The 27,727-nt window shown below is 42.7% G+C and overlaps 1 protein-coding gene and 1 long non-coding RNA gene across 5 annotated transcripts in view; both read left to right on the forward strand.

The window, feature by feature from the left end:
- Positions 1–17,598, forward strand: part of LOC124116551 (protein Aster-B-like) — a 95,415-nt gene extending 77,817 nt beyond the window's left edge. For 3 of the 4 annotated variants that reach the window (XM_048393934.1, XM_048393937.1, XM_048393936.1), the window contains exons 7-17: positions 13–162; positions 3,672–3,858; positions 4,545–4,688; positions 5,977–6,098; positions 7,275–7,467; positions 9,456–9,509; positions 10,604–10,774; positions 12,861–12,927; positions 14,904–15,017; positions 15,639–15,759; positions 16,395–17,598. In XM_048393934.1, the coding sequence (XP_048249891.1) occupies positions 13–162; positions 3,672–3,858; positions 4,545–4,688; positions 5,977–6,098; positions 7,275–7,467; positions 9,456–9,509; positions 10,604–10,774; positions 12,861–12,927; positions 14,904–15,017; positions 15,639–15,759; positions 16,395–16,466 (1,395 nt within the window). In that variant the 3' untranslated portion in view covers positions 16,467–17,598. The remainder of the gene's footprint in view (positions 1–12; positions 163–3,671; positions 3,859–4,544; positions 4,689–5,976; positions 6,099–7,274; positions 7,468–9,455; positions 9,510–10,603; positions 10,775–12,860; positions 12,928–14,903; positions 15,018–15,638; positions 15,760–16,394) is intronic. The other variant, XM_048393935.1, reaches the window with a different exon arrangement.
- Positions 17,599–18,594: 996 nt separating this feature from the next.
- On the forward strand, positions 18,595–27,142 carry LOC125378519. The gene is made up of 2 exons (XR_007220251.1): positions 18,595–20,808; positions 20,983–27,142. It is a non-coding gene; the product is annotated as an uncharacterized LOC125378519 (long non-coding RNA).
- Positions 27,143–27,727: the final 585 nt, after the last annotated feature.

Here is a 27,727-nt window from a genome sequence, read left to right on the forward strand (position 1 = left end):
TGGTTTCGGCAGCCGATGAGTCCGAAGGAGCTGTGGCAGTGGATACACTACAGCTATGGCGAGGAGCTGGGGCTCACCTCCAGTGACGACGACTACGTGCCGCCCCCCGGCATGGACGACCTCCGGGAGAGGCTCAGCAAGGAAGAGATCATGCCACCCAAGGTACGGCACACAGAACAGATGCTTCTTCCCCTTCTTCCCCTGAATTGAGTTTGTATATACTGAACAAAAAAAGTTAGGGATCATGAATATTTTGGGGGATATTTTTATGAATTTTTTTGCTCGTTTTTCAGTGCAAAAATTATCCCCAAAATATTCGTGATCCCTAACTTTTTTTGTTCAGTATATATGAATGTGGTGTGTTCACATTATTTCACTATTTTATGGTATTTCATTGGCTTCTCTTCCATTTATTCCATCACCTTCCTCGATGTGTTGTTATCTTTGTACATAAATCCTACCTTGAGTAAACATATTAGCAGGTATATATATTGACTCAATATACTAACTCAGTTTTCGAATAGGTCTTCAGCAACCCATGCTTGTCGTAAAAGGCGACTAACAGGATCGGGTGGTCATGCTCGCTGACTTGGTTGATTGCGTGGATCAGTGCTCATGATGTCAATCACTGGATTGTCTTGTCCAGACTCGATTATTTACAGACCGCCATCATATAGCTGGAGTATTGCTGGGTGTCGTGTTAAACAAACAAACAAACAAACAAACTCAGTATTCACCTGATGAAGGGGCAAGAGGTAGCCAGAGCTCCAGATAACTTTTTGAGCAATTGAGTTTTTACTCTAGGGTTTCTATTTTAATTGGGTTACAACATTTTTCATTGGGTAACCAATATTATTTCACTCATCCATTCGTCACTCTATTGGGTTTTTCCCCAAATTAGTGATCATTTTAAGATTTAAAAAAAATAAAATAATGTTTTAGATGTATAGAATTGTTCTAAATATTTGGGCTTTACTCAGAAAATAAATTAGCTCATAATTGTGTTTCGGAAATTAGCTCCGTTGTACGCATGCTAAAAAAAGCTTCATTTGGTATTTACGTGTCCTGTTTTTATACATTTGAGTTTTTCCTTTTATGCATGAGTTTTTGTAGGCAAGATGATTGAAAGTAATTGGGTTTTGAATATTTTTGGAGAGTATTTTACGCAAATACGCAGCTTATCTGTAGGTCTGAGTAGCCCTGCAACGTTGTTACAGTATAAAGATGTTATTGTACATAAAGCTTCATGTCCTGATTGATATGAGAACAGGGGTGGTCGGGTAGCCCTGCAACGTTGTTACTCAGTATGAAGATGTTATTGTACATAAAGCTTCATGTCCTGATTGATATGAGAACAGGGGCGGTCGGGTAGCCCTGCAACGTTGTTACTCAGTATAAAGATGTTATTGTACATAAAGCTTCATGTCCTGATTGATATGAGAACAGGGGCGGTCGGGTAGCCCTGCAACGTTGTTACAGTATAAAGATGTTATTGTACATAAAGCTTCATGTCCTGATTGATATGAGAACAGGGGCGGTCGGGTAGCCCTGCAACGTTGTTACTCAGTATAAAGATGTTATTGTACATAAAGCTTCATGTCCTGATTGATATGAGAACGGGGGCGGTCGGGTAGCCCTGCAACGTTGTTACAGTATAAAGATGTTATTGTACATAAAGCTTCATGTCCTGATTGATATGAGAACAGGGGCGGTCAGGTAGCCCTGCAACGTTGTTACTCAGTATAAAGATGTTATTGTACATAAAGCTTCATGTCCTGATTGATATGAGAACAGGGGCGGTCGGGTAGCCCTGCAACGTTGTTACAGTATAAAGATGTTATTGTACATAAAGCTTCATGTCCTGATTGATATGAGAACAGGGGCGGTCGGGTAGCCCTGCAACGTTGTTACAGTATAAAGATGTTATTGTACATAAAGCTTCATGTCCTGATTGATATGAGAACAGGGGCGGTCGGGTAGCCCTGCAACGTTGTTACAGTATAAAGATGTTATTGTACATAAAGCTTCATGTCCTGATTGATATGAGAACAGGGGCGGTCGGGTAGCCCTGCAACGTTGTTACTCAGTATAAAGATGTTATTGTACATAAAGCTTCATGTCCTGATTGATATGAGAACAGGGGCGGTCGGGTAGCCCTGCAACGTTGTTACTCAGTATAAAGATGTTATTGTACATAAAGCTTCATGTCCTGATTGATATGAGAACAGGGGCGGTCGGGTAGCCCTGCAACGTTGTAACTCAGTATGAAGATGTTATTGTACATAAAGCTTCATGTCCTGATTGATATGAGAACAGGGGCGGTCGGGTAGCCCTGCAACGTTGTAACTCAGTATAAAGATGTTATTGTACATAAAGCTTCATGTCCTGATTGATATGAGAACAAATGACTGAAGCTGAAGGGAGAGTACTAGGCCACTTACTCACCAAAATACATTTCCTCCTTGTTCTAACCACGAAACTACGCGCTAAATAAATATCGTGCATATTATACGCATCATTCTGATTCAGACACATTTAGTGTAACAAGATGGATGTTCCGATTGAACATTTTAGTCAGGCATCGGTTACCTCCCTTTATCGGCTTGTCGACCAGTCACTTGTACGCGAGATGGTTCGCGCAGTTTCGAAGAAAGTAAACATGTTTCAACGCGATGGAAAATGGGTGTGCGTTGGTGTGCGTGAAATAATTTATATATTTTGTAACTCTACGATGAATAAGCTTTTAGAAAATACTACGTGTTAGTTTCTGAAAAATATGTACATAGGAGAAAATCGCCGTCAAAAACAGAACATTTTGCTCGATTTTTGCACATTTTTCTCCCAATTTGACCATTTATTATTTTTCTTATGACATTTTTTTTATCAATGATCAATAACTGTACTTAATTTTGTTTTATTATTTTAACAAATAACGCTTGTAGAGACATTTTTTTGTGCAACATGCAGAAATCCATGGTCCACTGACAGGCCGTCACGCATACGAGTGACCCCCTCTCAGGTGGTCACTTGTACGCGAGACGGGAGAGCCATCTCGCGTACACGTTACGTCCTCTACTGCTCACTACAAGATCCCTATGTAACGAGTGTCTTCCTGTTTGCTGGGTAGAATATCAGTATGTGGTCGTGGGGGTTGGCCTGAATTTCGTTTTACAATTTATTACAATAATGATTGACATGTTGCGATACGTCCCACAATATAATGCATGTGTCCTGAATTAAAAAAAATACACCCCCAGCACATTTTTTGACAAATTCGTATTTTGTTGAAAGTTGCTATGGTCACAACGCATGCGTAATAGACACATTATATACAGTAAAACTGGTCACAAATAGTTCCTCTCTTTTCATAACTGGAAGCAGTTGCTAATTTCTGAATTCATAATTTCAATTTGACTTGCAACTTATATAGGACTTTGCGACAAGCTTCTGAAAAGCATGATTTTGAAAAACGCAATATACCATTTTTTGCCCAAACATATTGTGATACGTATTCGTTAGTATTTGCTGTCGTGGTATACGGGTAATACCCTGCACCTCTAGTATGTTATTATTGTTCCAAGCGCTGATGAACAAGCACTTCCTGCATGCTGGTGCTGACAAGATAACCATTGTTTGTTGTTTCTTTAAAGGTACGAACTCTAACATTTCAGGGGCTGTCTGATTCCTCCGATATCCATTTGCAGGGCGAACTGGGTCAGCTTATCAGCAACGATGACACAGATGTCCTCGTGTCCGACGAAGTCTTCTGCCAGTTGCCAGTCTCGTTAGATTCCCCCCTTGGTATTCGTGGTACCGAGGTGCCCACTGACTTCGGGGACACAACGGAGGACAGTGAAGGTCTGTATGTTGTTTGGATGTCATGGTGTGTCATGGTGTTCATCTGTATTACATGTGTCACTAGCAGATATTAAGTTATTAACTATGTGCCTGGATAATTTCTTTTGTCACTGAGTAAGGTGTGACTTAGGTGGTGGTGTTTGACATATGTGGTGGTGTTTGACTTACATGAGGGTGTTTGACTTCCGTGATGGTGTTTGACTTCCGTGATGGTGTTTGACTTCTGTGGTGGTGTTTGACTTCCGTGATGGTGTTTGACTTACATGGGGGTGTTTGACTTCCGTGATGGTGTTTGACTTCCGTGATGGTGTTTGACTTACATGGGGGTGTTTGACTTATGTGATGGTGTTTGACTTATATGGGGGTGTTTGACTTCCGTGATGGTGTTTGACTTTCATGGGGGTGTTTGACTTCCGTGATGGTGTTTGACTTACATGGGGGTGTTTGACTTATGTGATGGTGTTTGACTTATATGGTGGTGTTTGACTTCCAACATAGTGTTAGACCTTTGTCGTGGTGTTTGACTTAGGTTTGGATGTTTGATTTATGTGATGGTGTTTGACTTATGTGGTGGTGTTTGACTTCCAAGATAGTGTTTGACTTATATGGTGGTGTTTGACTTATGTGGTGATGTTTGATTTATGTGATTATGTGATGGTGTTTGACTTATGTGGTGGTGTTTCCAGGTGAGGTAACGTGTTCGGGTCATGAGCACCTGGAGAAGTGTTACCTTGATGAAGTGTTCAACCTCTCGGTGGACCAAGCTTTCGAGTACCTCTTCACAGACTCTGCATTCTTCAGACAGTTTGTTGCATCAAGGAAGACTTTTGGTAAGCCATTCAAGAGAACTATGCTCAGTTGCCTGGTGTCTATTTTCAGCCAAGATATCGACATTGTATTAAGTGTCCTGTGTGAGAAACTGTCACTGTCTCTGACAGTAACCAGCAACTGATGGATCTACATCTTAAAGTTACCCATGAATCCAGGTTAGAATAGGTCAAAAGAGTTGTGAGAGGCAACTGACTGGATGAGGTGGTCAGACTCACTGGCTTAGTTGATGCATGTCATCCTATCCAAATTGTGTTGGTCAATGCTCATTATATCAATCACTGGATTATCTGGTCCAGAGTTGATTATTTATAGGTCACTGTCATGTAGCTGAAATATTGCTGAGTGTGGCATTGAACAACAAACGAACAAACAAACATCCTAAAGTTAAGTTAGCAGACAACCAAACTGGTGTTTGAATGACAGGAATTTGCTGCCAATCTGTTCACCCTGATTATGTTTCTAGATTTGTCAGCACCATACCCGTGCTCGTGGGTTCCGCCGATGTGGTACGTCTGAGACCTGCATCACTACGGGCTTTCCTCCCACATTAAGCTGACACGCCGCGATATAACTTGAATACTGTTTAAAGCGGCGTTAAACCCAACTCACTCACCCTTAGCCTGAAACTTACATTGGTTCACATTCTCAGAACTCCCTTCACTGTTTCAATGTTGTCTTGCACAAGTAATGTCAGTATTTAACTTGTCAGTCAAATCCATAATCTAACCTGTCCATGCTGTATTATTTGGCGAAGTTAAAATAAATTTACTTATGTTGCTTTGGTTATATGAGATCAGTGTTAATCTTTTTTCTTCAGAACGTAGCATTGTATAGGATGTTTTTGACTGATTTGATGAATATGACAGTCACAGAGTTAGACATATTGTGTGCTCACAATCAGTGGTGGCCTTGACCTTATTCCAACATTAACCCAGACCTGTTGTGTGTCTCTGTGTCATAACTGTAACCAGCAACTGATAGATCTACATCCTGAAGTTACCCGTGAAGATCTGGGTTAGAATAGGTCATAAGAGTCGGTTGATCTGTCGTCTGCCAAAACTTTACTCAACTCTTAATCATTGGTGGCCTTGACCTTTTTCCATCAATAACCCTGACCTGATGTGTGTCATGCTAACACGCCTGTGTGACCTTTGATCTTCATGTGTTGTATTACCTTGACCTTTTTTGTAATATAAGTTTGGCCAGTTGTGTACTAATTATGACCATGGCCCATTATTTTCTGTGACCTTGACCTAAGCTGACCTTGACCTTGGCTTGTGTTTGTAGAGTTGGAGCTGCCAGAGTGGAGCGAGGTTGACGAGAACGGAAGCCGGGCACGCATCATCCACTACACCCTCACACTCAACCATTCCATAGGGCCAAAGACTTCCCCCTCAGAAGAAAAACAGGTGCAGTGAGCTTCAGACAGTCACTATGTCCATCTGGGGTGTCGAATTTTATCTTTCATTTTCTCACTTTTATTTTTTGCGAAGATGTATCGGAAAGTTTTGGCATGCCATTTCCAAAATTTGTATTTCATAGAATAATATATATAGGATTTTGAATGAAAAATATGACTTTGAATCCAGGTAAAACAGCACCATGAAATTAATTTTTTAACTGATGAATTAATATTACCTCTAATTTGGAGCAAAATACAGTAGATACCTCTGCAGAAAAGCATACAAGACTATTTCTGACTACATTTTCAAGCTGGCATTCAGGGATAATTCTAGGGTGGGGCCTCGTGCTTGATGTCCCTAAATTTGAAAAAAAGCCCCACATTTTCAAATACAAAGGGGCATTTTAACACTGTGCTGTATGGGAATATTTGAAGTTTTCTCACAAAGGGCCCATGTCAGACAATTCCTAGAGTGAACCCTGGGCATTGATTGTTGTCTGTTGTACCATGGGTGCTGCATACATGCCATCTGTTAACCAAGTGTATGATAGAAGTGAACCATTGGGGGTATTAAATATCAAGCAGGTGCTCGGAATGGCCAAACAAAAGGCTGATGACCATGCTAAGTGAGTGAGTGAGTGAGTTGGGTTTAACACCGCTTTTAAGAGTATTCCAGTTATATATCCAGCTTCATGTGGAAGGAAAGCCCGAAGTGATGCAGATCTTGGACGTTTACCACTTTGGTGAAGCCCACGAGCATGGGTATGGTGCTGACAAACCTAGAAACATAATCAGGGCGAACCGGGATTCGAACCCACAATCATAGGTTTCTGGCGTGCTCAAGGGACGCACCTCTACACAGCGAATCGCGTCACCTTAGATGACTAGGCCACCCGTGCCCCCCCCCCCCATGCTAAGTCGATGTCAACTAACACTAAGCTCTTAAAACTGGATGTTCATAAAAGACAGGGGTACAGTGACTCATAACAATATATCTGGCCATGTCTTGCTGCCTCAAATGGAGGACGCTCCTTCATTCATTGTAACATGTCAACTTCCCCTGCTGGGAAAACCGACTGCCGACAAATAGGTGATACTACAGGCTACAGAGTGTTAGTGTACTGCAGGAAGGGCAAGTTAAGGCTCCTGATGTTGTGACATCCTTATGACCTTGTGTTTACAGACGTGTATGAAGGACAGCGAACCAGGGCTGATGTACCTCATCGACACTGACTGCATGAACGGCGGCATCCCCTACGCTGATGCCTTCTTCGTGGCCAACCGCTACTGCCTGACACGGGTTTCCAAGAACAAGTGTCGGATCCATGTCTCCAGTGAAGTGAGGTACAAGAAATCTGTCATCGGCATTGTCAAGGGTAAGTGGCACGTTTTGGTTATATATGTCAAGTATTTGAGTTACATGATCACTAGTGAGGTGTACTTAAGAAACAAACGACGCATGGGCGTGGTTTATCATTCAATAAAACACTGCAGGGAGAATAAACCATGAGGGGCTATATTTCTTGTATGAGATATCAACATTAGGTACAGCCTCTTTAAGGATGAGTAAGTAATGTACAAGCTTTGAAAGAATATACCCGTATTTTAATAATGATGACCCCCTCAATAGAATCCAACCTCAGCAATGTCGGACAAGTCCATTTTATGCACAGGTGGGTATTTCCCGCATATTCTCACAATCCTCACGTTAATAACCTGTACCGTTTCTCCCAATACTGATACTCTAAAAAATAACAACATCCAATATATGACGTCATCAAGTTGCGAGCGCATGTTCGAATCTCTAGAAATTATGTCATGATGGAACAATGTTTAACGTGAAATAAACCATGTTCTTTGCAATTTGTCTTAAGGCTGATTTATATAAGATGTTAAGACCTGAACAGGCATGTATACCACAAGACTGACTTGATATGGAACTTTTTGTCATTGTCATGTACACCACAAGACTGACTTGATATGGAACTTTTTGTCATTGTCATGTATACCACAAGACTGACTTGATATGGAACTTTTTGTCATTGTCATGTACACCACAAGGCTGACTTGATATGGAACTTTTTGTCATTGTCATGTACACCACAAGAGAGACTTGATATGGAGCTTTTTGTCATTGTCATGTATACCACAAGACTGACTTGATATGGAACTTTTTGTCATTGTCATGTACACCACAAGACTGACATATGGAACACTGTGTCATTGTCATGTACACCACAAGACTGACTTGATATGGAACTTTTTGTCATTGTCATGTACACCACAAGACTGACTTGATATGGAACTTTTTGTCATTGTCATGTACACCACAAGACTGACATATGGAACACTGTGTCATTGTCATGTACACCACAAGACTGACATATGGAACACTGTGTCATTGTCATGTACACCACAAGACTGACTTGATATGGAACTTTTTGTCATTGTCATATTCACCACAAGACTGACTTGATATGGAACTTTTTGTCATTGTCATGTACACCACAAGACTGACATATGGAACACTGTGTCATTGTCATGTACACCACAAGACTGACATATGGAACACTGTGTCATTGTCATGTACACCACAAGACTGACATATGGAACACTGTGTCATTGTCATGTACACCACAAGACTGACATATGGAACACTGTGTCATTGTCATGTACACCACAAGACTGACTTGATATGGAACTTTTTGTCATTGTCATATTCACCACAAGACTGACATATGGAACACTGTGTCATTGTCATGTACACCACAAGACTGACATATGGAACACAGTATCATTGTCATATCCATACAGGCCGACTGACTTGTATGGGCTTTTTACAAGACTGCGACTGGCCAGTCATCTGGATTCTATAATGAGTAATTGTAATGTTTCCTCCATGGGATACAGGACAATTTGCTTGTCAGTGTTTTTTTGAATAAAGGATGAAAGTACATGTCTTTGAGAATAATTACAAATTAAAGTATGATCAGTTTTAGGAGGTCCCTCGATTCAAATACGATACCAGTAGAACTACCCCAGACCCGTGAAGATTCCGGGGTAGAATAGGCCTTCAGCAACCCATGCTTGCCGTAAAAGGTGACTATGCTTGTCGTAAAAGGCGACTAATGGGATCGGGTGGTCAGGCTCGCTGACTTGGTTGATGCATGTCATCGATCCCAATTGCGTGCATCGATGCTCATGATATCAATCACTGGATTGTCTGGTCCAGACTTGATTATTTACAGACCGCCATCATATAGCTGGAATATTGCTGAGTGCGGCGTTAAACAACCAACAAACCAACCAATAAGAAATCTGAGTTGGGACTTGCAGCAGTTGACATGTGACTTGTGTGTTGCAGGTATGATCGAGCGGAGCGCTGTCGGGGGACTGACGGACTACTTCCGTGCACTATGTGAGTACACAGACCACACTCCGGCGCAGTGGTGACTTAGCATTACTCCATTGCCACAGGCTAATTTGCATATCACGTGACCGGACTTTTCTCTTGTTTGTTAACAAACACGCTTTTTCAGAAAGCTGTATAGAACGGACTAATATAGTAGATGGGGGCGCTTTACATATTGTTTTGCATAATTATATAGATATGCTACTACAACTGCGACAGTGAGTTGCATGACAATATATATTTATACATCAAAGTGACCGTATCGCTAGCTCTCCGTTGGGCTTCGATGTGGGCGGTCGGGTAACCTAGTGGTTAAAGCGTTCGCACGTCAAGCCAAAAACCCGGGTTCAATTCTCACTCACTCACTCACTCACTCACTCACTCACTCACTCACTCACTCACTCACTCACTCAATATATTATTCTGATAAAATGATAATGTCAGATATAATTTCTTCTGACCTTTGCATTAATATTTTATGAAGTTAAGTCATTTGGTACTTTTTGACTGAATCCCTGGTAGATGTGGGAGGAAACGTGTATAAACGTGTATGTGTATTGTGGTTTGTTTTAGCCAAGATAGCAGAAGTTTCCGAGTGAAAACGTATATAACGAACAACGTATATAACGAACTGATTTCTCTGGTCCCTTGTAGTTTGTTATAACCAGGGTATGAAACTCCCAAAAATTTCAGCCAGACCACAGGACTGGCTAGCTGAAATACTTGCCAGCCCTGACTAAAACCTGCCTGCCCACTATAATCATATGTTTCTCAGGATAAGCTAACGGGATTTCTTTTTGGTTACATTTTATCATTCATCTTTACATGTGAATTAATGATTATCATCGGGAAAAATTTAGAATATTGTCACATATGAAATATAACCCAACCGTCGGGCAGGGGGATTTGAAAATATGGCAGCCCGAGTTGAAATCAACCCGTCTCGGACGGTCGGGCAGGCAGGTATTTCGAACACTGTTATAACCATGTTCTACTGTAGCTAGAATATGGATTATGGAATATTGCTAACTAGCGTAAAACAACAAACACTCCGAGGTAAGCTATTGCCAGGCGTGCTGACACTGGAGGCTGTGTTTCAGCGGCTCACCTGCGGCGGGAGGCCGAGAGACAGGAGACCATCAGCAGCAGTCAGAAACCAGCCAAGAAGAAACTGCGTAGACGCAGGAAAATCGTTGGGAGCATTTCAGAAGTTGTAACGCCATCACGGCAGCCCGAGAGACAGATGTCAGCCCCTCCCTCCCCAGTGAAACGTAAGTGGTGCCGTGATTGGAGTCATACAGTCTGAGAGTGTTAAGAAGGGACCATGGAATCATACAGCATGAGAGTGTTAAGAAGGGACCATGGAATCATACAGTATGAGAGTGTTAAGAAGAGACCATGGAGTCATACAGTATGAGAGTGTTAAGAAGGGACCATGGAGTCATACAGCATGAGAGTGTTAAGAAGAGACCATGGAGTCATACAGTATGAGAGTGTTAAGAAGGGACCATGGAGTCATACAGCATGAGAGTGTTAAGAAGAGACCATGGAGTCATACAGTATGAGAGTGTTAAGAAGGGACCATGGAGTCCTACAGTATGAGAGTGTTAAGAAGAGACCATGGAGTCCTACAGTATGAGAGTGTTAAGAAGAGACCATGGAGTCATACAGTATGAGAGTGTTAAGAAGAGACCATGGAGTCATACAGTATGAGAGTGTTAAGAAGGGACCATGGAGTCATACAGCATGAGAGTGTTAAGAAGAGACCATGGAGTCATACAGTATGAGAGTGTTAAGAAGGGACCATGGAGTCCTACAGTATGAGAGTGTTAAGAAGAGACCATGGAGTCCTACAGTATGAGAGTGTTAAGAAGAGACCATGGAGTCATACAGCATGAGAGTGTTAAGAAGAGACCATGGAGTCATACAGTATGAGAGTGTTAAGAAGGGACCATGGAGTCCTACAGTATGAGAGTGTTAAGAAGAGACCATGGAGTCCTACAGTATGAGAGTGTTAAGAAGAGACCATGGAGTCATACAGTATGAGAGTGTTAAGAAGGGACCATGGAGTCCTACAGTATGAGAGTGTTAAGAAGAGACCATGGAGTCATACAGTATGAGAGTGTTAAGAAGAGACCATGGAGTCCTACAGTATGAGAGTGTTAAGAAGGGACCATGGAGTCCTACAGTATGAGAGTGTTAAGAAGAGACCATGGAGTCATACAGTATGAGAGTGTTAAGAAGAGACCATGGAGTCATACAGTATGAGAGTGTTAAGAAGAGACCATGGAGTCATACAGTATGAGAGTGTTAAGAAGAGACCATGGAGTCATACAGTATGAGAGTGTTAAGAAGAGACCATGGAGTCCTACAGTATGGGAGTGTTAAGAAGTGACCATGGAATCATACAGCATGAGAGTGTTAAGAAGTGACCATGGAATCATACAGTATGAGAGTGTTAAGAAGGGACCATGGAGTCATACAGTATGAGGTTGTTAAGAAGGGTTCATGGAGTCCTACAGTATGAGAGTGTTAAGAAGGGACCATGGAGTCCTACAGTATGAGAGTGTTAAGAAGAGACCATGGAGTCCTACAGTATGAGAGTGTTAAGAAGAGACCATGGAGTCCTACAGTATGAGAGTGTTAAGAAGAGACCATGGAGTCATACAGTATGAGAGTGTTAAGAAGGGACCATGGAGTCCTACAGTATGAGAGTGTTAAGAAGAGACCATGGAGTCCTACAGTATGAGAGTGTTAAGAAGAGACCATGGAGTCCTACAGTATGAGAGTGTTAAGAAGAGACCATGGAGTCATACAGTATGAGAGTGTTAAGAAGGGACCATGGAGTCCTACAGTATGGGAGTGTTAAGAAGTGACCATGGAATCATACAGCATGAGAGTGTTAAGAAGGGACCATGGAATCATACAGTATGAGAGTGTTAAGAAGTGACCATTTTCTTTTTCTTTTATTTTAGGGAAATAGTGATCTTCAGTTTCAGAACCAAACATGATTCTGATATTGGAATACAGATCATCAGTGAGCCAAGTCACACAGCTTACTATAGGTCTTCAGCAACCCATGCTTGCCGTAAAAGGCGGCTATGCATATCGTAAGAGGCGACCATCAGGATCGGGTGGTCAGGCTCGCTGATGCATGTCATCGTATCCCAACTGCGTAGATCGATGCTCATGATGTCAATAACTGGATTGTCTGGTCCAGACTCGATTATTTACAGACCGCTGTCATATAGCTGGAATATTGCTGAGTGCAGCGTTGGTATCCCTCGATTATTGCAGAAGTTGTCTCACTATGGATAATGGGTGTGGTGATATTTCATCTGTGTCTCCTTATTTCAGACATGGGCAACCGGGACATGAAGCTGAGTGTGAATGCAGAATCCTTTGTGCGATTAATATTTTTTATGTAAGTATGAGCACTGCTTTTACTGCTTTGAGTGTTCATGTTTGTGTGTCTACATCAGATAATATTCCATTTAGAAGAGTCTATGTCGGACAATGTTTTGTTTCGAAGTGTCTATGTCAGACAATATTTTGTTTCGAAGTGTCTATTTTGGACAATATTCTGTTTAGAAGTGTCTATGTTGGACAATACTCTGGTAAGAAGAGTCTATGTTGGACAATATTTAATTTAGAAATGTCTATGTTGGGCAATATTTCGTTTAGAATACAAACTAAGATCATCTTTCTTGATCAGAGGTATGATAGATGATCAGCAGTAATATCTACATATACGAGGGCGGCCACGATGTGCCTGCCTCACGCAACGATAGAAGTCACAAAACTCTAATCACAACAGCTTGTGCCGAAAACCTTCTAGCCTGAATATGGCTCTTTTCCCTCCTTTTGAGCAGATGTTAATGTTTTTATATGGACTACTATCAGTGGACGGACAGACATTTACTAGACTTGTGGCTAAATCTATTCTGTTTTTTGTGTTGGTTTGTTGGTTTGTTTGTTGTTTAATGCCACACTCAGCAATATTCCAGCTATATGACGGCGGTCTGTAAATAATTGAGTCTGGACCAGACAATCCAATGATTGACATCATGAGCACTGATCCAAGCAATTGGGATCGATGACATGCATCAACCAAGTCAGAGAGCCTGACCATCCGATCCCGTAAGTTGCCTTTTACGACAAGCATAGTTGCCTTTTACAGCAAGCATGGGTTGCTGAAGACCTATTCTACCCCGGATCTTCACTGTTTTTCATGACTTGCTCCATGTTCAGTGTGGCCATGCTAACAATGTGATGTTGTTATCAGCCAGTTTTGTTAAACTTGCCTGGTACTTAAACTAGCAAGTTAGCAACTGGTTACTAGACCAGAATATTGAGAAACTTGAGATTTATTTTTGAAAATCAGATATTAGAATCAGAGTATTAACCAATACATGGGCATGCATATCATGTACTGCGCGGTCAGGCAGGGGTGCAACTTAGCGCAAGACATTTACTAGGCTGAGGAGTGACAACATGTAGAGACACCCCTAAAAAGCCTGAAATTTGATTCACCCCCAGAGAATACCTTCTAATCTCACCCGGAGGTGGTCGGGTAGCCTAGTTGTTAAAGTGTTTGCTTGTCACGCCGAAGACCGGGTTCGATTCCCGACATGGGTACAATTTGTGAAGCCCATTGTAAGTGTCCCCCTGGAATATTGCAAAAAGCGGCGTAAAATCATACTCACTCACTCATTCCCTCTGACCTCACCTTCAAGATACCTTCTAACCTCAACCTGAGGATACCGTCTAACCTCACCTTCAAGATACTTTCTAACCTCACCTTCAAGATACCTTCTAACCTCACCTTCAGGATACCTTTTAACCTCAACCTGAGGATACCGTCTATCCTCACCCTCAGGATACATTTTAAACTCACCCTCAGAAAACCTAAACTCACCCTCAGGACACCTTCTAAACTCACCCTCAGAATACCTTCTAACCTCTCCCTTGAAATACCTTCTAAACTCCCCTTGAGAATACCTTCTAAAGTCACCCTCAGGATACCTTCTAACTCTCCTTTAGGATACATTCTTACCTCACCCTCAGAATACCTTCTAACCTCACCCTCAGAATACCTTCTAACCTCACCCTCAGGATACCTTCTAAACTCACCCTCAGATTACCATCTAACCTCACCCTCAGATTACCATCTAACCTCACCCTCAGATTACCATCTAAACTCACCCTCAGATTACCTTCTAACCTCGCCCTCAGGATAGCTTCTAACCTCACCCTCAGGAAACCTTCTAAACTCACCCACAGATTACCTTCTAACCTCACCCTCAGGATACCTTCTAAACTCACCCTCAGATTACCATCTAAACTCACCCTCAGGATACCATCTTAACTCACCCTGGCTTACCTGTGTTGGTGTTCCAGACTGGCAGTACTGGTGGTCCTCAACGCCATCCTGTTCTTCAAGGTGTGGTGCTTGGAGGACATCGTCAGGCAGAGGTACCTCCACCACACTGCCAAAGACTTCAACAATGTCGCGTAAGTCATGCAGGGCAGAGGATATATTGAAAAGATCACTAAAAATTGGCATATTTACTAGATCACATGACATGTTGGATAGATTACGTGACATGTTGATAGATTACATGACATGTTGATAGATCACATGACATGCTGGATAGTTCACATGACATGTTGTATGGATCACATGACATGTTGTATAGATCACATGACATTGTTTAGATCACATAATTTGTGGGATATATCACATGACATGCTAGATAGATCACATGACACATTGAACAGAACAGATGACATGTTGGATAGATCACATGATATGTTTGACTTTTACATGAATTGTTAGTTGTTAGTTGTTTAAGGCCGCACTCAGCATTATTCCAGCTTTATGACGTCAGTCTGTAAATAATCGAGTCTGGACCAGACAATCCAGTGATTGACATCATGAGCATTGATCTACGCAGTTGGGATACGATGACATGCATCAGCCAGCCTGACCACCCGATCCTGTTTGTCACCTATTACAACAAGCATAGTTGCCTTTTACGGCAAGCATGGGTTACTGAAGACCTATTCTACCCCGGATCTTCACGGGTAGACATTTTACATTTTCCAATATTAAAGTTTAATGTCGTTTTTCAGGGAATATCCCCGGTCTCAGGAACAGTGGGCAAACTTGTTGAACCAGCAGAAAAGTCTGTACAACCGGGAGATTGACAAGTGGAGCGATGTGTTGGCTACCTCCATACAGTTGATAGAACAGGTGGGGAGATTGACAAGTGGAGCCATGTGTTGGCTACCTCCATACAGTTGATAGAACAGGTGGGGAGATTGACAAGTGGAGCCATGTGTTGGCTACCTCCATACAGTTGATAGAACAGGTGGGGAGATTGACAAGTGGAGCCATGTGTTGGCTACCTCCATACAGTTGATAGAACAGGTGGGGAGATTGACAAGTGGAGCGATGTGTTGGCTTCCTCCATACAGTTGATAGAACAGGTAGGGGGATTGACAAGTGGAGCGATGTGTTGGCTACCTCCATACAGTTGATAGAACAGGTAGGGGGATTGACAAGTGGCGCAATGTGTTGGCTACCTCCATACAGTTGATAGAACAGGTGGGGAGATTGACAAGTGGAGTGATGTGTTGGCTACCTCCATACAGTTGATAGAACAGGTAGGGAGATTGACAAGTGGAGCGATGTGTTGGCTACCTCCATACAGTTGATAGAACAGGTAGGGAGATTGACAAGTGGAGCGATGTGTTGGCTACCTCCATACAGTTGATGAGCAGGTGGGGAGATTGACAAGTGGAGCGATGTGTTATTTACATACGAACTGAAGTTAGAATGGAACTTGTTCTGTTATTTATATTTCGTGCCTTTTTTTATATTTGCAGATGAAAGGGACCTTAGAAACACTCAGGGACGGACTGGATACGAGGAATGCTGACAGGAAGTCCAAATCCTGACCCACAATACATCTGTGTGAGCGCTAACCTCAAACCTACCTGTCCAGTAGTCAATGGTAGAGGTCACAACTCCGCAAAACCAGCAACCATCTTGGGATCAGCAGCAAATGCTTCTGTGACATTTGATTGGTCAGTTGTTGTTTTGTCTCTGACCAATCAGGGACCAGGATTTTGAAGCTTGTGAAACTGTTACTGAATGTGATATAATGTCTCTGGTATACAAGAGAAAGTTGTTAATATTTATTTGACAATGAGAGAAGTCTCTCAGTTAAGTTATGACTATAGTAGATGCCCATGCAGAGTTTACACTGCTCAGTGGCGTCCAAATATCTGTTCTTTGTCATTTGCAAATTAATGGATTGAGATTTTCTCCACAAACAGGAGGTATGCCAAAATCATCCGCTTCTTAGAGAAGCATTTGACAAACATTTGGGACGCAGGTAGAAATGATCACCAAGTTATATCATGGCTGAACATTAAGCTTTGAGTCAGCACTCTGCTAGAATTGTTTCATTCCAACTTAATTCACATGGCGAAGGGGCTCGGGGATATTACAAGGGGATCAGATTTTGAAATATTTAACTTCAGTTGGGGTGGAGGAGTCATTATCTAATGTTAAACTTCAAGGGGATCCACCTGGCAAGGTATATATCAATGATATGAAGGTACCGTATTCGACGTAATAAGCGCCCACGGCGATAATTGCTAGCATATTGTCTAGTGAACAATCCCAATTAGCACCCCTTCCGATTGATCAATGTACACAAGACTTATTTATTCGTGTATAATACGCACCGTGTTATATGCACCCTTAATTATGGGCAATTAAATTGTGGAATAATATATCTGTCGTATATAAAGATTGTCAGCATAAACCACGAAATTTTTTTTTTTTTAAACTCTGTTTCTTCCACCAAAATAATATTCTAATAAGAGGCCTCTATTTCTAATTTTGAGAGCGCCCTGGGCGCTTATTACGTCGAATACGGTATATGTCACACCATGGCCATGTGGTGGTATTGTCGGAGGGTCTACCTTGATCGGCACTGAAGTCGGCTTTTATACGAAAAGTGTTTACATCTGTGTCCAAATTACTTCATTGTTGTCCTTGTTATGGTCCAAGTTCCAGGAACATCCGACACTTTTCATTCCAAGTAATGACATAAATTGTCACATTGTCAAACAAATAAAGGTCACTATCAAGCATTACATAACGGCTTCCTCACCAAACATATCATGTGACATTATGTCATGGTGGATTTGCCTCTTTGTCAGGTTATTGACCACGATGATGTTCTTGTTGCACATAACAAACATAGACGTTTATAAATGTAATCAAATGTTGGTTATGAATTTGGAGACTGATAAATCCAAAATACTTCACTGTTACAAATTCAGCTGTAGGACCCAGATTGTTACAATGATGTGTTTTGTGTTGGATTCCAGCAGGCAACAACTAGATTTTTTCTGAATCTGTGCATGTGTTAAACATATCACTAACAAGACTGCATATGGGTTGACGTCACCTGCCACTAAGAGTAATGACAATGATTAGGGTCTTGTCCTAGCTAGGGCATCTATGGCAAGAGCGTCCACTAGCCTTTCTATCAAGGTCTTGTATCCACCTGCCACCAAGAGTGGCGATTTTGTTACGTGAGTTTGATTGGACTATGCGTAGATTTGTCAGTCCAGCCAAAATATGACTCCATAATACCAGCCTAGTTCGGCATGGGTGGACACAGGACTTTTATTGTCAGGAACTCACTTGCCTCGGGAAGAGGTTATCTGACCAATGACTGCTCAGATTTTTAATTGCCATTGAGCAAGAAACATCCTCCGAACTGCAGTGATTCATGCATCATGTGCCCTAGTCATGGTGCCACATGCTCTGCAGATTCCTTCAATGTCAGTCTGGGGGTTTCATAAAATGTTCATGCATGAGTTGGGCCTATTTCGATTTCATTAGTTGTTAACAGCCTCATTTTAACGACAGCGATTCGCTGTGCAGAGTTGCGTCCCTTGGGAACGCCAGAAACCTATGATTGTGGGTTTGAATCCCGGTTCTCCCCGATTATGTTTCTAGGTTTGTCAGCACCATACCCGTGCTCGTGGGTTTCACCGAAGTGGTTAACGTCGGAGACCTGCATCGCTTTGGGCTTTCCTCCCACATTAAGCTGACTCGCCGTAATATGACTGGAATACTGTTAAAAGCGGCGTTAAACCCAACCCAACTCACTCACTCACTCATTTTAATGACTGACTAAAAATCGACCCATGTCACAACTACACTGCATTCCGGCTGTTTGTATTTACGTGTGGTGGAGGGACGTTGTGTATCAAACCTGTGAAATACTTACGTTGTAACAATCTGGGACATGGTCCACAAATCGATCTTAGCGCTACGACTGTTGCAAAGTGTAGGAGTTACGATCACCTTAGCACCAAGATAGCTTTGTTCAGTGGGGCCCAGAAGTCATACCAACACATACTGGTGAAAAAAGTAGGGAGTATCGCAACACCCATCATCAAATAATTGCTTCAGACAATCAGGAGATCGGGAGAAAGTAAGGTGAAACATAGCACAAAGATAGAATGAGTTTTAGTGTCTGTTTATCAATCAAGATGACCTATCAATGATGTTCACAGCCTGATCAGGGCCTGACTAGCATGCATCATGTTGGTTGTGGCTTCGGGATGTGGATGGGGTGGGGTTATGGCTTCAGGATTGGGGGGTAGGGGGATGGTGGTTCAGGGGATTTTGTATCGAGATAAGATATGTTTTCAGCTACAAAACCATATATTTCTTTATAGAACAATGAGTCTGAATTCTTTTTGAAGGAAAACACATTGCAACAATGTAATTTTTGTGGTAGGCTATATTGGGTTTTTGGCCACTGAGGTGTAATTATTTTTTTCAAGAAAGTTTGGGGACAATATATTGTTTTAGATTAAATCTCTCCGCCCAATATGAAATAGTCGGTCCCATCCCATCAAGAAGGAACGAAATGTGTATAATCTTTATTATAAGACATACCCAAGAAATGCTTAGCCATTTAATACAAGACGTTGTGCATCCATGTCTTACCACCTTGTAGATGTGATGGGGTGGTGTGGTTAAAGTACTGGCTAGTCGTCTGCACTGCCAGATGTTATCCCAACATGGGTTCCTTTGTGTGAAACCCATTCTGGTTTCCCCTAGTCACTGGTGATGTGCCCCATGGGGATCCAGGGTTAGAACAGTGCCCCATGGGGATCCAGGGTTAGAACAGTGCCCCATGGGGATCCAGGGTTAGAACAGGTCCCCATGGGGATTCAGGGTTAGAACAGGTCCCCATGGGGATCCAGGGTTAGAACAGGTCCCCATGGGGATGCAGGGTTAGAACAGTGCCCCATGGGGATCCAGGGTTAGAACAGTGCCCCATGGGGATCCAGGGTTAGAACAGGTCCCCATGGGGATCCAGGGTTAGAACAGGTCCCCATGGGGATCCAGGGTTAGAACAGGTCCCCATGGGGATCCAGGGTTAGAACAGTGCCCCATGGGGATCCAGGGTTAGAACAGGTCCCCATGGGGATCCAGGGTTAGAACAGGTCCCCATGGGGATCCAGGGTTAGAACAGTGCCCCATGGGGATCCATGGTTAGAACAGTGCCCCATGGGGATCCAGGGTTAGAACAGGTCCCCATGGGGATCCAGGGTTAGAACAGTGCCCCATGGGGATCCAGGGTTAGAACAGTGCCCCATGGGGATCCAGGGTTAGAACAGGGCCCCATGGGGATCCAGGGTTAGAACAGTGCCCCATGGGGATCCAGGGTTAGAACAGGTCCCCATGGGGATCCAGGGTTAGAACAGTGCCCCATGGGGATCCAGGGTTAGAACAGTGCCCCATGGGGATCCAGGGTTAGAACAGTGCCCCATGGGGATCCAGGGTTAGAACAGTGCCCCATGGGGATCCAGGGTTAGAACAGTGCCCCATGGGGATCCAGGGTTAGAACAGTGCCCCATGGGGATCCAGGGTTAGAACAGGTCCCCATGGGGATCCAGGGTTAGAACAGGTCCCCATGGGGATCCAGGGTTAGAACAGTGCCCCATGGGGATCCAGGGTTAGAACAGTGCCCCATGGGGATCCAGGGTTAGAACAGGTCCCCATGGGGATCCAGGGTTAGAACAGTGCCCCATGGGGATCCAGGGTTAGAACAGTGCCCCATGGGGATCCAGGGTTAGAACAGGTCCCCATGGGGATCCAGGGTTAGAACAGGTCCCCATGGGGATCCAGGGTTAGAACAGGTCCCCATGGGGATCCAGGGTTAGAACAGTGCCCCATGGGGATCCAGGGTTAGAACAGGTCCCCATGGGGATCCAGGGTTACAACAGGTCCCCATGGGGATCCAGGGTTAGAACAGGTCCCCATGGGGATCCAGGGTTAGAACAGTGCCCCATGGGGATCCAGGGTTAGAACAGTGCCCCATGGGGATCCAGGGTTAGAACAGGTCCCCATGGGGATCCAGGGTTACAACAGGTCACCGGCAACCTACAAACACTGTGGAGACTTTCATTTCAACATATCAGCATATTCCATGTCAGTTTGGTTGCCCTTTGATGTACTGAAGCCAGATAGTGCCGGGCCTGGATAGAGACTGGGGTGCACGGTGCTGTGTGGGAGGTCGTGTTTTTTTGTTGAATATGTTATTCAGAGTTAATATATAAACACACATTTGTATATAGAGATCATAGTTTTGTATTCGGGATTACCCCGTGTGCACCTTGTTAGAATCTTGTTTAAACATTCCACACCCAGTTGACGTGTAGATTGCTTGCAATGTTTGTCTCATGGACGCAGCACTGTGTTATATGTTGGGAAAGCCTAGTTCGTGGGCCGCAGGACATGTGACATGCTGCTGGGTTATGGTCATGTGACATTGCACAGTGAGTGTCACGTGACATTATGAAGGTCGTATGGCACTGTACAGTGTGAAGGTCATACGACATTGTATATTATGAAGGTCATGTGACATTTTGCAATGGTCATGTGACATTGTACACTTTGAAGGTCATGTGACCCACATTGTAAGGTTCATGTGACATGTTACAGTCTAATAGTCATGTGACATTATGCAGTGTGAAGGTCATGGTCAGAAATGATACTTAATAATTCCTGGAACACGACACGGTCCCGCCATTTGTAATATTGCCCTATGTAGACAGTCATACACTAATCCTCATGTCATGACATGCGACATCTGCAGCCTCGTGACATCTGCAGCCTCGTGACATCTGCAGCCTCGTGACATCCTGGGACACACGTAAAGATCTGGGGTGAAATACGTCTGAGGCAACCCATGCTTGCCGAAAAGGCGACTAACAGGATCGGATGGTCAGGCTGACTGACTTGGTTGATCAATGTCATCGTCTATCCCAATCGCGTGGATCGATGCTCATGATGTCAATCACTGGATTGTCTGGTCCAGACTCAATCATTTACAGACTCCGGTCAATTAGCTGGAATATTGCGGAGTGTGGCGATAAACAACAAACATACAAACATCTTATGAGACATCTTTAGTGATGTGACCTCATCGTCAGGTTAAAACTGGTCCAGCTTTGTCCATTATAAACAATCAGGTCTGTTGTCAATATCACAAGCAATCAAATTGTAACACGTTTCTCGTACAGTTTGGTCGCGATCATCGAATCGCAGCCTTACTGTCATGCCGTATCAGTCATCCATTTGTCCAATGTTTCATTCTGTGTGGTGTTTTTTCACTGGGTTGGCTTGTCTTGATTGACAGTGTGTGTTAAACATATTCATTTACGAAGGCAAAGGACACCATGTTGTATAGGCGGGGCTGACGTGGGGATTTTGACCCATAATCCTGGGTTTCAGTGTTTCAGCATTTTAGGCAATTTTGAGACTACATTCATCATTCAAACATTTGTTTCTGTTGGCCCCATAATATGTGAAGAAATGCAAACGTCTGTTCTAGAGTGTCCTTGACAGCTTATATGTGTTATAATCCCTCACCGTAGGATGTGTGTCTCTTTGTTCCTGTACAATATGACTAAATGTCATGTATACTGCTCAAAAGAAGTGAAGGAACACTCAATTCTGTTCATATCACTATAGTTTATCTGTAATAAGTTATCGTCATATGAAAAAATGTGTTCTTTACCTTCTTCCGACTAGTATATATGCCAGATATTGCTGCAGACAGTGTGCTTCTATACTGCTCAAAAGTTGATAGGGATGCTGTTCTTTGATACACCAACTGATAAATATAGTCTGAAATATCTCAATATTCCTATCAATAGTTGAGTAGTATAGTTGCTCTAACAAATGTCTTGTTATAAATACCTGAGGAGCCTTGTTGTTAATGTGATGGCTTCGATTCACATGAACTAGCTGCCATCTGTCCCAAACTAAAATATAATTCCTTCCTTAATTAAAACAGGGGGCACGGACGGCCCAGACGGCCCAGTCGTCTAAGGCACTGCAATTCACTGTGCAGAGTTGCGTCCCTTGGGCACGCCAGAAACCTATGATTGTTGGTTCGAATCCCGGTTCGCCCCAATTATGTTTCTAGGTTTGTCAGCACCATACCTGTGCTCGTGGGTTTCACCGAAGTGGTAAACGTCTGTGACCTGCATCACTTCGGGCTTTCCTCCAACATTAAGCTGACACGCCGTGATATAACTGGAATACTGTTAAAAGCGGCGTTAAACCAAACTCACTCACTCACTCACACTCATATCACAATAGTTTATCTGTCATAAGTTATTGTCAAATGAAACAATGTGTTCTTTACCTTCTTCCGAGTAGTATATATGCCAGATATTGCTGCGCACAGTGTGCTTCTATCCTGCTCAAAAATTGATAGGGATGCTGTTCTTTGATACACCAACTGATAAATATAGTCTGAAATATCTCAATATTCCTATCAATAGTTGAGTAGTATAGTTGCTCTAACAAATGTCTTGTTTCCATCTATAAATACCTGAGGAGCCTTGTTGTTAATGTGATGGCTTCGATTCACATGAACTAGCTGCCATCTGTCCCAAACTAAAATATAATTCCTTCCTTAATTAAAACAGGGGGCACGGACGGCCCAGTCATCTAAGGCACCGCGATTCGCTGTGCAGAGTTGCGCCCCTTGGGCACGCCAGAAACCTATGATTGTTGGTTCGAATCCCGGTTCGCCCCGATTATGTTTCTAGGTTTGTCAGCACCATACCTGTGCTCGTGGGTTTCACCGAAGTGCTAAACGTCTGTGACCTGCATCACTTCGGGCTTTCCTCCCACATTAAGCTGACACGCCGTGATATAACTGGAATACGGTTAAAAGTGGCGTTAAACCCAACTCACTTACTCACTCCTTAATTAAAACCAATATAATGCCAGTCTAGGAAAAAAAAAATCATCTCAATTTTGCACCTTGCTCAGAAAAACAAATTTAATTTCGAGATTGAAGATTTTGTTTTGACAGTTCCCACTGTCTGCAGCCATGCATAGACTGTGATAATCATTTTGTGCAATATCTTGTCCTCATTGTGTATGTGTTTGTCACTGCAGTTATCTCCCTTCTTCTCATGACCACCAGATGTCATGGTAGTTGTGTTGATAGATATACAGGTTATTCACTGGCGTTCCCTGGCACAGTGTAAGCAGACAGTATGTCATAGTATTTACACTGTAACCTCAGCCTGGCTGTTTTAGCTTGCGTTCTCACATAGGTGAGGCTTATTTCCATACACAAGATTGTACATATTTGTAAGCTCGTATTTGTGTGTGATGTGTGTGTATATGTAGGATGTTTGTCGGGGATACAGCCTTACTGACCTCCACACCTCTCCACTGCCATGGCAACACATTACAGGTGCGACGACATGAGGCCATTCTGATAGAGAGTGGGGTGTGTGTGTGTGGGGGAGAAGGACAAGGGTTCATTGAGTAGCCCAATGTCCAGTCTAGGTCTAGATGTTGTAATTAGAAACGGTCAATTCAGAAGTTGTGTTTGTGTAATGAAAGCCATCAGTTCAATATATTTGTAGGAGGGGTGGGGTGGGGTGGGTTCGGGGTGTATTTAAAAAAAACCACCTGTTCCTAGAAAAAGAGGGAAGAGTAATTTTTCCTCAGGTTTTACACACAAAAATCAATTGTTCACTGAAAATGTTGCATCGTCTGAAATGTAATGCACTGTGGGTAAAACCTTTTCATTACCGCCTTTCAGAAAATATATTTATGTCTTTTAGCACTAACTGACAAAAAACAAACTGTCTCAAACAATAATCCCATTCCCCCCACCTTCCCAGAGTATTGTCAGATTGATATATTTTGTAATTTTTGTGTGACATAGGTATTGATGGACTTAAATCCAACTTACTTGGATTGCTACTAAACCCCAATCTTGTACCCGTTTAGTCTCTTCAACTCAACACCCCCTGACATGCAATCCCCCGTCTATCCCAACAATTGACTTCTTCTCTCACAATGGTGCTGTCAATGTTGCTATGATTTAGTAAGGAGAATTTGATATTGCGTAAATCAAAAGATAGCTGTAATTTCAGATTGGTATCTATTTTTCAGTACTCAGAATGATGTCGTATATACATAAATACGGATGCAAGAGGTGTATGTGTATGATATGTTAATCTCTGAAATATCGAATGTGAGCTTGGAAATCCCCCTGTGTAGAATGGCCTCGTATCGTCCGACCTGAGTGTGTATATGCAGACTGTTATCACTGATAGCTACGCCATCCCTATGATGACTGCATCAGTTGGCCAACATGTTTCTTGATATTTTCCATTGCAGTTTTAGCAACTTTTGCTTCGTCTATTTTTCAGTTCCAATTTATGGGTATGAGGAAACAGGTCCTGGCTATAGACAATGGTGATGCTTTCACTTTCAGATGGACTCTGTCCAAAAACATTTGCAGAGAAGATGATTTGTGTTGTATTGGTGGTGTTGCTCGTTTTATGTGTCTTTTCTGGATTATTTTTAATAACATTTGAATATTGTACCATGTAAGATGGAACTCTAACTGTAACCCATGAGAGTCAAGGACGCTAAGGAGAGAACAGCTTGTCCAGTTTGGGCGAGTTTGTTCTTAGACCCTGCACTACAAGAAGATGAAGTTAACATTTGTTTGAGTAGGTATCTCAGGGTATACTGAACAAAGAATTTGATCATGAACATTTGGGGGGCATTTCTATAAAAAAATTGGGTGCTCAGTCTTCACCCAAATGTTCATGATCCTTGTTTTGTTCAGTATGTGTACTCATAAATAGATCAGGGTCATTGACATCACTTTAATGACCTTGTCGTTTTGGAATATTTACATCTAATATTGGGAGATGCATGGGACCCAGAAAGAGTTCCCCCTCAGTCCACACCAGGACCCTGTTGCTTCTCAATGTGTGGGTGTTGCTCCAGACTGTCACACTTAAACATGACTGGTTCACTGAGGTCATTTGTACTTCTGATGTGGAACAGGGCTGTGGTCCACAGAGGTCATTTATTTCTACCTCCTGATTTGGTTCAGAGCTCTGGTCCCCACATGAGGTCATTTGTACTTCTGATGTGGAACAGGGCTGTGGTCCACAGAGGTCATTTATTTGTACCTCCTGATTTGGTTCAGAGCTCTGGTCCCCACATGAGGTCATTTGTTCTTCTGATGTGGAACAGGGCTGTGGTCCACAGAGGTCACTTATTTCTACCTCCTGATTTGGCTCAGAGCTCTGGTCCCCACATGAGGTCATTTGTACTTCTGATGTGGAGCAGGGCTGTGGTCCACAGAGGTCATTTATTTCTACCTCCTGATTTGGTTCAGAGCTCTGGTCCCCACATGAGGTCATTTGTACTTCTGATGTGGAGCAGGGCTGTGGTCCACAGAGGTCACTTATTTGTACCTCCTGATTTGGTTCAGAGCTCTGGTCCCCACATGAGGTCATTTGTACTTCTGATGTGGAACAGGGCTGTGGTCCACAGAGGTCACTTATTTCTACCTCCTGATTTGGCCCAGAGCTCTGGTCCCCACATGAGGTCATTTGTATCTTGTGATAAACTCTGATGTAGATAGATAGACCTTTGAGGTGTTCAAGTCCAAACCAGAGGGCCAGACATCTTATCTGCCTGTGATAATTCCTACTGTTGTCAAGATCAAAGATAGATATATATCAAAGCCAGATGCTACATAGTTGAAACATAATATAATATGTCACCATGGTAACCTCTGCTTCAGGCGACAAACGTATCCCACTCTTGTTTAGTCTTACAGTAATTTCCGAATGTGTATTCATTTGGTACGTAGTTATGTAGACATATGGGGAAACTTAGGGATATAATTTGTTTCAATTCTTTTGTGTTTGGGATAATCCAAAACAACTCTCCCACCTGACAGGTATGTCGTTCTTTTGTTGAAGAATGACTAAAATTCTGAATGAAAGTCTGCGAAGGTTGCCATGGTGACATGACTTAGCTGAGGCTGTTTTGTCCTGTGATGTGTCTCCTACCAGTCTTGTATATAGTTGTAAGGGGAGTAGTACCTGGAGTTTACGATGTACATAGCTGTAAGGGGAGTAGTACCCTTAGTCTACATTGTACATAGTACAGAGAACATTTGCACTGTCATATTTTCATCATTTTTCTCAGATTGAAAAAGTATATAAACTATTTCAAAATATGAGCTGTTTCCTGTTATGCTTTCTTTCTTTGTTTGTTTGTTTGTTGTTTAACACCGCACTCAGCAATATTCAAGCTATATCACAGCGGTCTGTAAGTAATCGTGTCTGGACCAGGTAGTCCAGTGATTGACAACATGAGCATTGATCCATGCAATTGTTATCGATGACATCCATCAACCAAGTCAGCAAGCCTGACCACCTGACCACCTGATCCCGTTAGTCGCCTCTTACGACAAGTATGCCTTTTACGGTATGCATGGGTTGCTGAACACCTATTCTACCCCGGATCTTCACGGGCCTCCTGTTTCGCAATGAGAGAGCTTTCTTAAAACGAATTGGAGAACATGAACAAGAGCATTACAGAACAAGGTGATTCGAGGTTAAATGGGGTTTAACGTCACACCCAAGATTATTGCACTTATATAGCAACATGCATGCACATGTGAGTGTGTGTGGCTGCTTGTACTAGTCCTGACTGATGGCGATTTATAGTGCTTGCCTACTGAGATAACATGCCGCAGTTAAACATAAATATCCTACTCAGACACAGTATGCCGACTCCAAGCCGACCAGTCCTTGTTTTC

The sequence above is a fragment of the Haliotis rufescens genome, unplaced genomic scaffold (assembly GCF_023055435.1).
Source record: "Haliotis rufescens isolate VD_foot unplaced genomic scaffold, xgHalRufe1.0.p SCAF_122, whole genome shotgun sequence".
Lineage (NCBI taxonomy): Eukaryota > Metazoa > Mollusca > Gastropoda > Lepetellida > Haliotidae > Haliotis > Haliotis rufescens.